Here is a 13,020-nt window from a genome sequence, read left to right on the forward strand (position 1 = left end):
GTACTGACTTTGCCCTGTAATTTTTCCAAATATATTACTATTTTTTACTTTGAATTTCCTTTGAACTTTTACTGATTTTCTTCCTTTATTTCCTTTCACAGTGATGAACATGTTTCTGTGTGCAACAGATCCTTAAGTGTCTCTTGTAGGGCTGGCCAAGTGGTGACAAATTCTTTCAATTTCTGTTTGTTGTGGAAGGTCTTTATTTCACCTTCATTCATAAATGAGAAATTTGCAGGGTATAACATTCTGGGATGACAGTTTTTTTCTCTTAAGACTTGGATTATATTTCACCATTCTCTCCTAGCCTGTACAGTTTCTGATAAGTCCACTGTGAATCTAATTGGAGATCCTCTGAAAGTAATCTGGCATTTCTCTTGTGCACATTTTAGAATCTTCTCTTTATGTTTTGCTGTGGTGAGTTTGATTACAATGTGTCTGGTGAGGATCTTTTCTGGTCCTGTATATTAGGAGTTCTATGTGCTTCCTGTACTTGGATATCACTTTCTTTCTCCAAATTGGGAATTTTTCTGTTACTATTTCACTAAAAAGGCCTTTCTCTCTTTCCATGCCTTCAGGAACGCCTATGACCCATATGTTGGGTCATTTTATAGTATCCTGTAGATTCCCAACAGTGTTTTCTAATTTTCTCTTTTTGCCTTTGGTTTGACTGTATAATTTCCTGTGCTTTGTCTTCTAAGTCCGATATTCTTTCTTATGCTTTACCAATTCTGTTGTTAAGGCTCTCCACTGCAATTTTATTTGTTCTACTGAATTCTTCATTTCATTCTGATTTCTCTTTAAGATCTCAATTTCATGGGAGAAATTTTCTTTCATGTCCCATATGGATTGCAGTTTTCGTACATTTGCTTCTGATTACTTCTATGTAATCTTACGATCAATTTTTTGACTTCTTTTTTTGCATTTCTTGCATCTCATCATCTTCACAATCTAGTATTGAAGTGCCGTGTTCTTTTGGGGGCATCATGTTGTCTTCCTTATTCTTGTTTCTTGAGTTGGTGAGTTTGTTGCTTGGCATTTGTGGAGATACTTGTTGGTTTCTTCTTTTTTCCCCCCTGTGGTGGTTTTTATCTTTGTTCTGTGGCTCTGTAGATAAGTGGAATGTCTACTCTCAGTGAATATATAGAGCTTTGTAGTGGGTGTGGCCAGGGAGTTCTGTTCAATTCTCTAGGGTTAAGGGCGTGCTGAGGTGACACACAGATTTTGTGCAGTAAATCTTTTTTTTTTTTAATCAGAAGGGAAATTTATTCTGCTCAGTTGAGCTTCTTTCCTGAAAGGAGACCAGTGCCTGAGCGCTAGATCCATTGGGTATAATATTTGTCTGCTCTGTCCCAAGGACCACACAATGGATATGTGCATTCCTCAGTGTAAGTTCAGGTTCTCTAGCAATGTCTCTCACCAGGTAACTGGAAGCCCTAAGTGTGTGGAGTCTCCCACTGTGACCTCCCAAAGTCCCAGTCACAGTTGAGTCCTCCCACACACCCTGTTTTTTTCACAGTCCCCATACAGAGCCTCACACAGTACAAGCTCCTAGCCCTGTTAGTTCTCCCCACCAGAGTCAGGAGTCTCTACTTGACTGGTTGCCGGGTGCAGACACGAGCTGTTACATATGTCCAAAATGGCGACTGCTACATTGGCTTGTTTTAGGATGCTGTTGTAAAGTTATTGGGGAGAGAGAAATGCGGCTATCCTTTATTTTTTCCTCCTCTAGTTTGGCAGGTACACTATCCCCCATGGGGCTCCAAGCCGGGTTCCCTCTAGGCTCTTCGTGCAGCTTTATCGCCAGTGGCTTGAGCTGCTGTGGTCTGGTTTCACCTCATTTTCCAATGCTGGTTCGTATGTTCTTGACTGCTGGAGTCATAAGTTGTGGGTGTCCACGCCTTCCACATAGGTCCACTGTGTCCCTCTAATTTTGGTAGAGTTTCCTCTGCTGTTTTCTCTCTAACTCTTCCCTGAGACTACACTCTCCACTTTTTTTCCCCAGGTTGTTTCTCTGTGCTGGCTGCCTGCTCCTCAGCCCACCTTCCTTTTACCAACTCTAGGCCACACTCACCTCTGAGCACCCAGCCTTTCCTGGGAGGATCCTTCCCTCAGCAGTGTGTTTTCTCCACACTGCCATGGTGCACCAGAGCCACTCTGCCAGTGCTTGAGCGCACAGTGCTGTGACTACTTATCCACAGTCTGCAGAACATGTCTTACCTGCCTGGGTCACACAGAGTATGGCTAACCCCTCATCAACACTAACACACCTTCAAGAACTGGAATGAGAGTAACCTAACACATCACACATACTTACTGTATCTGGATGGTAAGCACTCAATTGCCTGCCAAATCCTTAGTGACCCTTGTTTGACTGCAGCCCCCATTACTGCAGTGGAAGAATCTGGAACAGATGTGAATGAAGCAAGGCTTCACAGCCAATCGGTGGCAGGGCTGGGGTGTGGGAATCAGGGCCTGCCTCCTGACCTGCGATTCCCTGGGGCACATTCCATGTTCAGTCTGCTCTCCACTGCCTCTGACTACTGGGTTCTCCTGACAGGGCCTTCTTTGTTGCAGTCCATAGCACAGCACTTGGGGCAGGGGCCCTGGGCTCCACACAGCTAGCTACTCAACCAGCTCTGAGACAATTCTGGAGGCTGTGGCAGCCAGACCTAGGATCCCAGTTTAGCTCTTTGACTTACTAGCTCTATGCCCTTGCTTGAATTACTTCACTCTCTGTGCCATAAGTTTTTTCTCATCAGAATTTTACTGTTTTATGGGATGCTGTGGAGATAAAAGAGAATCTGTCTATGACAGCAGCACTGCTGCTGGCACACAAAGAGGTATCCTTGCTGGGACGTCTGATCTTGTTGCTGGCAGGTGTGCTGATAGATGGTGCCCTCTAGTCTCTGTCCAGGCCCTGCAGCCAGGCCATGCCTCCCCATCCTTTGCATGTACAGATCTTTATATCCAAGGACAGGACTTTAGACTTACTTCCTATTGTTTTCAGTTGTGTTAGATTTTGCCTGTTTCTGCTTTGTGGGTTCAATTCTGTCTTCCACATACCATTCCCTGTGTGCCTACAGTTATCTATAAACTTGGATATTCATCTGTGTCTTCAAGCCACTGACCAAACTGTTGAACAGAACAGAGTCTGTGAAATGGGTGTCTTAAGGTGTACAAGTGAGTAAAAAGTAGGAAACAGATTCAGAGCACCCAGCACTGTGCCTGGCACAAGGTGAAACAGGATAGAAGCAGGAGTCGCTATTTCCCTACCTGACATGTGTCCAGCTCAAGCTCCAAACCAATTATGAGCAAGGAGCATCTAGACCCAAACCACAAAAGACCTCCTGATGCCCTATTAGGGACATCTCCAGACTGCATGCATGCTCAGAACAGCCTCAAGTGACGGATATGTGATTTTCATAGGATAGTGGTACTGAGCAACACTGTCTTTTTTTTTTTAATTTAAAATTTTTTCCCAAATAAACCTTTTACTTAAGGAGTAAAAATTTCATAAGTACAATTTTAGGAATATAGTGATTTTTCCCATCATACCTGCCCTCCCAGCCCCGCTCTCACCCCACCTCCTCTTCCCTCTCCCATTCTCAGTCCCATTCTCCATTAAGATTCATTTTCAATTAACTTTATACACAGAAGACCAACACTATACTAAAAGTTTTCAATAATTTGCACACACACACACAAAACTGAGAACAAGCTTTATAGTTAATTCTTATAATATAACTCATTAAGGACAGAAGTCTTGCATGGGAAGTAAGTGCACAGTGACTCCTCTTGTTAATTTTACAATTAACACTCTTATGTACAATGTCAGTGATCACCTGAGACTCTTGACATGCACTGCCAAGGCTATGGAAGCCTTTTGAGTCCTCAATCTCCGTTAGTATTTAACAAGGTAATAAGCAAAGTGGAAGTTCCCTTCAGAGGAAAGTACATTCTTCTTTGATGGCCACTTCTTTCCACTGGGGTCTCATTCACAGAAATCCTGTGAAAAAGAAATCCTGTGCCACAGTGTCTTGGATTTCCATGCCTGAAATGCTCTTATGGGCTTTTCAGCCAGACCAGAATGCCTTAAATGCTGATTCTGAGGTCAGAGTGCTATTTAAAGTGATTGTCATGCTATGAGTCTGCTGTGTGGATTGCTTCCCATGTTGGAACATTCTCTCCTTTTTAATTCTATCTATTATTATTGCCAGACACTTGACTTATTTATATGATCCCTTTAACACTTAATCCTATCCATATGATCACTTTAACACTTAAGATCCCATTTTTACCACCCAACACTGCCATTTTGAGCTAACTTTGCAGAAAAAAAAAAAAAAAGAAAGAAAGACAAAAGCACCTGTGCAGAACACTGAGCAGGGTGCAAATCAAAGTGTTGTGTACTGAGGGGGACAAGCCATCTCTGCAGGCTGGATGTTGTGCTGTATGGCAAGGATAAGCTGCCATACCTCCCCAACTCCATTAGAAGTATCTGTTTGGCTCTCATTGAGGAGCCAGCTGGCAAAACATCTTCCCGCCATTCTGTTTGCCTTGTGTCCCAGCAGGAACCCCCAATAAACATTTTTTGGGTTGCATACTGGCCTCGTGTCAATTTCTGCTTGCAAGTAAACTGAAGAACTTAGGGTCAATAACAAAAGCAGAAACACCTGTTCATACTTCCTTATCTACAATCTTCCCTTACTTGCGCTTACAGAAGACAGCACCCTGCCCTGTTACCAATGACAGCATAAACTGGAATGATCTTGCTGGAGGACAATCTGACAATATGTACCAACACACATAAAAAATATTGACTCTGGGGCCAGCGCTGTGGCACCAGTGTGTGTCCTGGATGCCCTACTTCTGATCCAGGTCTCTGTTAATGTGCCTAGGAAAGCAGCAGAAGATGGCTCAAATACTAGGGCTCCTGTATCCACATGGGAGGCTTGGAAGAAGCTCCTGCCCCCTGGCTTTGGAAGAGCCCAGCTCTGGCCATTGCAGCCATTTGAGGAGTGAACCTGTGGATAGAAGACTGCTCTCTCTCTCTCTGTAACTCTGCCTTTCAAGTAAATAAATCTTAAAAAAAAAAAAAAAAAAAAAAAAGTTGGCTCTGTAATTCTACCAGAAATCTGCTCCAAAAGAAGTCATTAAAGAGAAAGAAAAAATTCCATGTACAAGATATTTATAGAACCATTATTTACAATGCCCAAAACTATAAATAACCTTAATGCCCTACAAAAACGAGTGGTTAAGTGAACTATAACAGAGCAGTAATAGTAATGTGGCTCCTAAAAGGTTGAAACATAATGAGTACATCTTTGTGGTAGAGACTACTATAAATAGGTCACCATAGTTATATACACTGTGAGGGCAACTAAATAAAAACTCTGTACACATTGATAAAGGCAGATTGGGAAGATAAAGAAATGGAAAATTCTAGTTATGTTGAGATTATACAAGAGTTTTCAAAATGTTTATGGAAAATCTGCATTGTAGAAAAACTATATGGGCGGGGCTGGCACTGTGGCATAGTGGGTAAAGCCACTGCCTGCAGTGCCGGCATTCCATATGGGCGCTAGTTCGAGTCCTGGCTGCTCCACTTCTAATCCAGCTCTCTGCTATGGCCTGGGAAAGCAGTGGAAGATGGCCCAAGTCCTTGGGCCCCTGCACCCACGTGGGAGACGCGGAAGAAGCTCCTGGTTTCTGGCTTCAGATCAGCTCAGCTCTGGCCACTGTGGCCATTTGGGGAATGAATCAGTGGAAGGAAGATTTCTCTCTCTCTCTGCCTATGCCTCTCTGTAACTCTTTCAAGTAAATAAATAGAATCTTTTATTTTATTTTCTTTATTTATTTTTTTGACAGGCAGAGTGGACAGTGAGAGAGAGAGACAGAGAGAAAGGTCTTCCTTTGCCATTGGTTCACCCTCCAATGGCCGCCACGGCCGGCACACCGCACTGATCCGAAGGCAGGAGCCAGGTGCTTCTCCTACTCTCCCATGGGGTGCAGGGCCCAAGTACTTGGGCCATCCTCCACTGCACTCCCTGGCCACAGCAGAGAGCTGGCCTGGAAGAGGGGCAACCGGGACAGAATCCGGTGCCCTGACCGGGACTAGAACCCAGTGTGCTGGCACCGCAAGGTGGAGTATTAGCCTAGTGAGCCGTGGCGCCGGCCTAAATAGAATCTTTAAAAAAAAAATACATTTAAAGAAAAACTGTAAGGGCTTCAAAAGTTTTCTGCACCAAAATAAACCTACCTTTTAATTCCATTTTCCACGAACTTTCTGAAGTTCCTTTATAGATACAATTTTTGGTTGTTTCCCATTAAAACATATTATAACTTAACTGGTCATAGACATCCCAGGCTTATGTGCCTAAACAGACACACTTACTACATGTGTATTCTTCATGTGTGTATCTATAATCTGAAGGGAGAGCTAGCCTAAGAGTTAAGAATGAACAGAACAGAACACAAGACTTTCAGTTCAAGTCAGGAAACATTTATCTAAACATGAGATCTGGTTCCCACCTTCAAGGAGCTAGAAAATCCAGGGAGGTGCTAATGTGCCAGGTCCCTTCCCAGTGACTTTCGCGTATTTCGTTGCACCCTTGCCTGCCAGTCCCAGAGTCCCGAGGAATGAGTGTCAGTCAGGGTGGCACGGTGGTGAAGGGCACAATCCCTGCCCTGCTCTACTTGGCTCTCAGCTCCTACTTATCAGCCAGGGCACCTTGGGCAACACCTTCCCCTGTGAGCTTCGGTTTCTGCATCTATTTGCTGGCAGTTCTTGCAGTGCCTATCTCAAAAGTTAATCTGAGATATGCATCACATAGGTCCAGTACAGGTTGGCTACTGTTTTAACTAACCGTGCGCCCTATCATCGCTTTGAAACGGGCATGAATTCCAAACTTAAAGAAATAAAAAAAAAAAAAAAGAAAGAAAAGAAAAGAAATAGAGCAGAAGCAGCTTCTCACTTGCAGTGAGAACAGAGAAAGGGGTGCTCCCTTGGCCACACCCTGTGCTTACCATAGGTGAACATGCGTGGTGAGGTCAGTTCAATGTTGGGCAAGGCCCCCAGATGGTTCAGCACGGCACACCGATAGCCATTTTTCTGGGCATAGTCAACAAAGGTACGGATGTACTGCTTCTCGCTGTGATTGGCGATTCCAGGGCAGATGACCATGGTGACATCATCTGCAGGGTGGAGAACGAGAGACGGACATATCCAATAAGTGACACAATAAATGGACACAATTCTATTTTGCTGGCTTAGAAAACAGGACGGAGAAATTTAACATACAACTTTTCACACAATTCTCTGGGAAAGAATATTTTTTCCTTGTGAGCCAAAGCTGTCTATTTCAGTGCTTCTCAAACTATTTATGGTGAAAAGTTGACTTAAAAAATTTCCATGGGGCCAGTGTTGTAACACAGCAGGTTAAGCCACTGCCTGCAATGCCAGCATTCCATATTGGCACCAGTTTGGGTCCTGGCTGCTCCACTTCCAAACCAGCTCCCTGCTAATGTACCTGGGAAAGTGGTGGAAGATGGCCCCTGTATTCACAAGAGAGACCTAGAAATAGTTCCTGGCTCCTGGTTTTGGATTGGCTCACCTCTGGCTATTGTGGCCAACTGGGGAATGAACCAGAGATGGAAGATTTCTCTGTGTCTCTCCCTATCTCTCTTTCTCTCTGTAACTTTGACTTTCAAATAAATAAATAAATCTTTTAAAAAATGAGAGTTTTTATATAAACTAATATGGCAAGCTGTCCAATACATGTTAAGTGAAAAAAAAAAAGCTACTTAAAGGAAAGAGATGTAATATGCTGCCATTTGTGTGGAGGGAAAGTTGTCTATATTTATAAACACTTCCACTAATTCTGGAATCATTCGAACAACAAATCTAACAGGTACCAGCCTGGGAGGGAAACAGAGATGAGAGAGAGACAATACTTTCACTGTATATATTTAATACCTTTTGAGTTTTCTATCATGAGCATAACTTATTTACTTGAAAATATGAATGAATACAAATTTTTCTTTGAAAGAAAAGTATCATGCTTAGGTTATTAAATCTGATTATAATTTTCCTTCAAATTAAGATAAAACAATAAAAATAATTTAATGCTGGCAGAGGAAATGTGAATTTGTAATCAATCTTCATAAAGAACCTTAAAAATTAGACGAACTTTGATGTAGTCATTTTAATTTCAGAATCTTGCCTAAAATTTTATGATGAAGGAAGTTCATGAGAATTTTGTTTCTTTTTTTTTTTTTAAAGATTTATTTATCTTACTTTGAAAGTCAGAGTGGGCCGGCGCTGTGGCTCACTAGGCTAATCCTCTACCTGTGGTGCCGGCACCGCAGGTTCTAGTCCCGGTTGGGGCACCAGATTCTGTCCTGGTTGCCCCTCTTCCAGTCCAGCTCTCTGCTGTGGCCTGGGAAGGCAGTGGAGGATGGCCCAAGTGCTTGGGCCCTGCACCCGCATGGGAGACCAGGAGGAAGCACCTGGCTCCTGGCTTTGGATCGGCGCAGCACGCTGGCCGTAGCAGCCATTTGGGTGGTAAACCAACAGAAGGAAGACCTCTCTCTCACTGTCTAACTCTGCCTGTCAAAAAAAAAAAAAAAAAAAAAAAAAGAAAGAAAGAAAGAAAAAAGTTACACAGAGAGGAGGGGCAGAGAGAGAGAGAGGTCTTCCATCTGCTGGTTCACTCCCCAGTTGGCCGCAATGGCTGGAACTGTGCCGATCTGAAGCCAGGAGCCAGGAGCTTCCTCCGGGTCTCCCATGTGGGTGCAGGGGCCCAACCAGTTGGGCCATCTTCTACTGCTTTCCCAGGCCATAGCAGAGCTGGATCGGAAGTGGAACAGCCGGGACTCGAACCGGCGCCCATATGGGATGCCGGTGCTTCAGGCCAGGGTGTTAACCCGCTGCGCCACAGAATTTTTTTCTTTATCTTTATATAAGGTGAACAAATTTCATGTATTTCATATATATAGATTTAGGGGCATAGTGATACTTCCCACCCCACTCCTCTCCTTCCTTTCTTATAGTGATAAAATTGTAAATAGAAGAATGGTTGAATTGTGGCATGACTACATTCTATGACGCTCATTAAAATTAAAATTGTTTTTAATTTAAAGACTTTTGAATTTCTAATGACATAAAAAAGTATAATATATATATAAAATAATTCAAATTTTGGAAGAACAATGTCTAGAACTGGAGGAAAATGGAGTAAGATGTTAACAGTGGTATGTTGGGTGTTGGATTATGATTGATTCTAATTTTCATCTTAAAATGTTTCTGTAGTGTCTATGTTTCCTAAACTGAGAACTGATTCCTTTTATAATCAAAAAAATCATGCAAGAAAAAAGGATTGTTTTTCTTGAAACATTTCTTGGGGGAAAATACGAGGGAGTTTCAGACAAATTCATGGAAAAGTAGAATAAAATTCTATTTTGGTGTGAAAATTTTTGAAATCCAGTCATACTTTATTCATAATATATATTTTCCATGATTTTTAAAAAAGATTTATTTTATTTGAAGGTATGAGATACACAGTGAGAGGGAGAGACTAGAGAGCGAGCGACAGACAGAGAGAATCTTCCATCTGCTAGTTCACTTTCTAGATGGTCCCAATGGTGGAAACCAGGAGCCAGTAGCTTCTTCTGGGTCTCCCGCGTGTGTGGCAGGGACCATTTTCCACTGTGTTTTTCTTATGCCATTAGCAGGGACCTAGTCGGAAGTGGAGCAGGCAAGACTTGAACTGGTGCTTACATGGGACGCCAGCGTTGCAGGGGTGGCTTGACCTGCTACACCACAACGACCCTGCCGTGAACTTTTTTTTTTTTTAATCTTTTATTTAATGAATATAAATTTCCAAAGTACGACTCATGGGTTACAATGGCTTCCCCCCCATACCGTCCCTCCCACCCACAACCCTCCCCTTTCCCACTCCCTCTCCCCTTCCATTCACATCAAGATTCATTTTCGATTATCTTAATATACAGAAGATCAGCTTAGTATACCTTAAGTAAGGATTTCAACAGTTTGCTCCCACACAGAAACATAAAGTGAAAAATAATAGATGATTTTTTTAAATGATGATGAAATCAGATCAGACCTATTGTCATGTTTAATCCCAGTGAGAATCAAGTTGGGAATTTATAATTTCTTTTTTTTTTTTTTTTTACAGAAGATCAGTTTAGTGTACATTAAGTAAAGATTTCAATCGTTTGCACCCCCATAGAAACACAAAGTGAAATATACTGTTTGAGTACTCGTTATAGCATTAAGCCTCAGTGTACAGCACATTAAGGACAGAGATCCTACATGAGGAGTAAGTGCACAGTGACTCCTGTTGTTGACTTTACAAATTGACACTCCTGTTTATGGCATCAGTAATCTCCCTATGCACCAGTCATGAGTTTCCAAGGCTATGGAAGCCCCTTGAGTTCTCCGACTCTTATCTTGTTTAGACACGGTCATAGTCAAATTGGAGGTTCTCTCCTCCCTTCAGAGAAAGGCACCTCCCTCTTTGAAGACCTGTTCTTTCCACTGGGATCTCACTCACAGAGATCTTTTTGCCAGAGTGCCTGCGTGAACTTTTTGAAGACCCCTTGTACTGTCTCCCCCAGAATCACTCTTATCAGTCCTGTCAGGGGCCAGGTTGATAAAAAGACATGAATAAATACAATGAGATATCAGTCTTGCCCATTTTAATATTCTACCACGGTCCTGGTAGGAGGAGCAGACTGGTCAAACAAAATTTTGCGCTTTAATGGTAAAAGAAACAAATAAAAGCATTGGAGAAAAGAGAAAAGACATATTTAGCTAGATATGGTAGAGAAATAAACATTTGAAAGACAAGGCTTTTAAACACAAAATGAACTTCTAACCTATTTATTTATTCATTCCTTCCATGTCCGATTCCTGGAAGCTGACTGTTCTGGGGACGCGTAGGCTGCTAGCAGAGAGATAAACAACAAGCACACGCAAGGGTAGAGAGTGGCAGGTGCTTTGAGGACCTATGGCAGGAGGACATGACACATCTACCGGGAGGGAAACCCTAGGTAGCTAGAGGAGTCCAGGACTCCCTCGGAGGGGGTGACATCTGAGCTGAGACCTGAATGAGTAAGAGGGGGCAGCTGAGCGACGTTCTGGGGACGAGCATTCCAGGCAGAGGAAACATAAAACTTTGCCACCAGTTACTCAGCAGTTCTGGTTACCATGATCACTGAGAGCTACAACAGGTTTACTGGAATTTACCCATAAATAATTACTGAGGACCTATGAACAAACAAGGTGCCTTTGAACATAAAAGACACATTCTCTTGCAGTAGGAATAGCCATCACAGGGATGCTGGCACGTAACTGCACTTCTTCCAAAGTCCTTGCTACAAAGCATTTCATGAACGTTCTTGAACAGGCAGGACAAACAACATCAAACTTCAGCAGCAATGGGGACTGGAGCTGCTTCTCAGAGAGAGGCCCCCTGACTCTTTCATGATCAATATGATCTTACAGTGTCTTTTTGCAAGGGACACCTAAGCAGAGGGTACCTGAGAGCCTTTGTTAACTACTCTTATTCAACAAGCAAAACCAGCACACGTTGCTTCTCTAAGCCTCAGCTTCCCTGACATGCGGTAGGGATAATGAAGCACCAACCTCACAGGGACGTGGTGAAGATTAAATGAGGTAACAGTAGATCTAAAGCACTTAGAACGGTCTGGCCTTGTTGCTGACATCAACTGAACAGGCTGGTCCTGGGGCCTGCACTCCAAGCTCTCACTCATCCCTACGTGGGGAGCTTGCCTGTCACGAGGAGGTTACAAAACTATTCCATGATGCTTTCTGAGGAGCCTTAAATGGTGCTGGCAAGCACACGTTAGAGTTAATCCCTGTCGGCTGCTCCTCCTGGCTGCATCCCCACACACTTCCCAGCAGTCCCGGATGAAACGGGACAGCTGGTGGCAGGGCAGCAGCGTTCACCCCGTGCTCCGCACTGACCAGGGCTCCTTCTTGCAGTGGTGACCAAGCTGCACGTGTCAGACCAGCTCACCTCCAACACAGTGCTCAGCCAAGGGCTCAAAGAGGTCGAAAGTAGAAGTGGCTCCGTCAGACATGGTGATGAACTTCCGGTGCCCATACGGGTGTGGCGACCTCACCCTTCCCATCTTTCCATACAAGGCCGTCTGGATGTGTCCGCTCTTCCCCCAGATCAACGGTGGAATGTATCTAAGAAAGAAGGAGAGGTCAGTATGCTCCACGTTCCTCCAACAATGCTCTGAGAAAACCTTTCAGTAGAAGTCTTCCAGCCTATTCAAGTTTCCTCCTGACACATTCTGTACACCAAGCATACACATGGGGTTTTATGACCTTCCATCCATGCCGTGATTCACCCCTTTCCCATCTATTAATACATCCTGCATCCAATGAGCTCTAGAAATCACCCAGGTCATGCTCACATAGAGAGGGTTTCAAATTTAGGGTGTTAAGTAATTAATTCCACACGGATTATTTCCACACTATAGAATAAAAAGAAAGCAACACACACTGAGCATATTCTAACTAGATGGGGTTAGCCTCATCATCAGAGGAGCTAATGTATACGAAACAACACAGCGCCTATGCTTACTAAATGCTCACTTTTCTCCCTTCCCCTAACAAGACAGGCCACACTGTAGGATCACCAAACCTGCTGTTCTCAGTACAGTGGGAAGGGCTGCAAACTGTAACCCCTGGAGAGCGTGCTGGAAGGGCAGAGCTGTGTAAATAGTTACTGGATTCATGAAAGAAAAGGGCTTGTCAGCTTAAGCAAGGCAGGATGCCTCCCTTACCAGCTGTCCTTCGTGGAAATGTGAAAATCTGGGCCTTGGTAGGAAATGCAAAAATCACAAGCGTACTTAATTACTGGGAGAAGAAGGTGCTCCAAGTTACAACTAGGAAATGATTATGGCTCACGACCAGAGTACAAGAGGAACCCATTTACTGAGACTACTTGTTTCTCTCCCATG

The 13,020-nt window shown here is 43.4% G+C and overlaps 1 protein-coding gene across 27 annotated transcripts in view; it reads right to left on the reverse strand.

Moving 5' to 3' along the window:
- LOC127482730 (monoacylglycerol lipase ABHD2) overlaps positions 1-13,020 on the reverse strand; it is a 709,665-nt gene that overhangs the window by 413,449 nt on the left and 283,196 nt on the right. For 19 of the 27 annotated variants that reach the window (XM_070054462.1, XM_070054456.1, XM_070054448.1 and 16 more), the window contains 2 exons: positions 12,066-12,241; positions 7,030-7,197 (listed from right to left, as the gene is read on the reverse strand). The exons of 7 other annotated variants lie outside the window; for them this stretch is intronic. In XM_070054462.1, the coding sequence (XP_069910563.1) occupies positions 7,030-7,197; positions 12,066-12,241 (344 nt within the window). Of the gene's footprint in view, positions 1-7,029; positions 7,198-12,065; positions 12,242-13,020 lie in introns of those variants that run through there. One more of the 27 variants, XM_070054439.1, reaches the window with a different exon arrangement.

This window comes from Oryctolagus cuniculus, chromosome 12 (assembly GCF_964237555.1).
Source record: "Oryctolagus cuniculus chromosome 12, mOryCun1.1, whole genome shotgun sequence".
NCBI lineage: Eukaryota > Metazoa > Chordata > Mammalia > Lagomorpha > Leporidae > Oryctolagus > Oryctolagus cuniculus.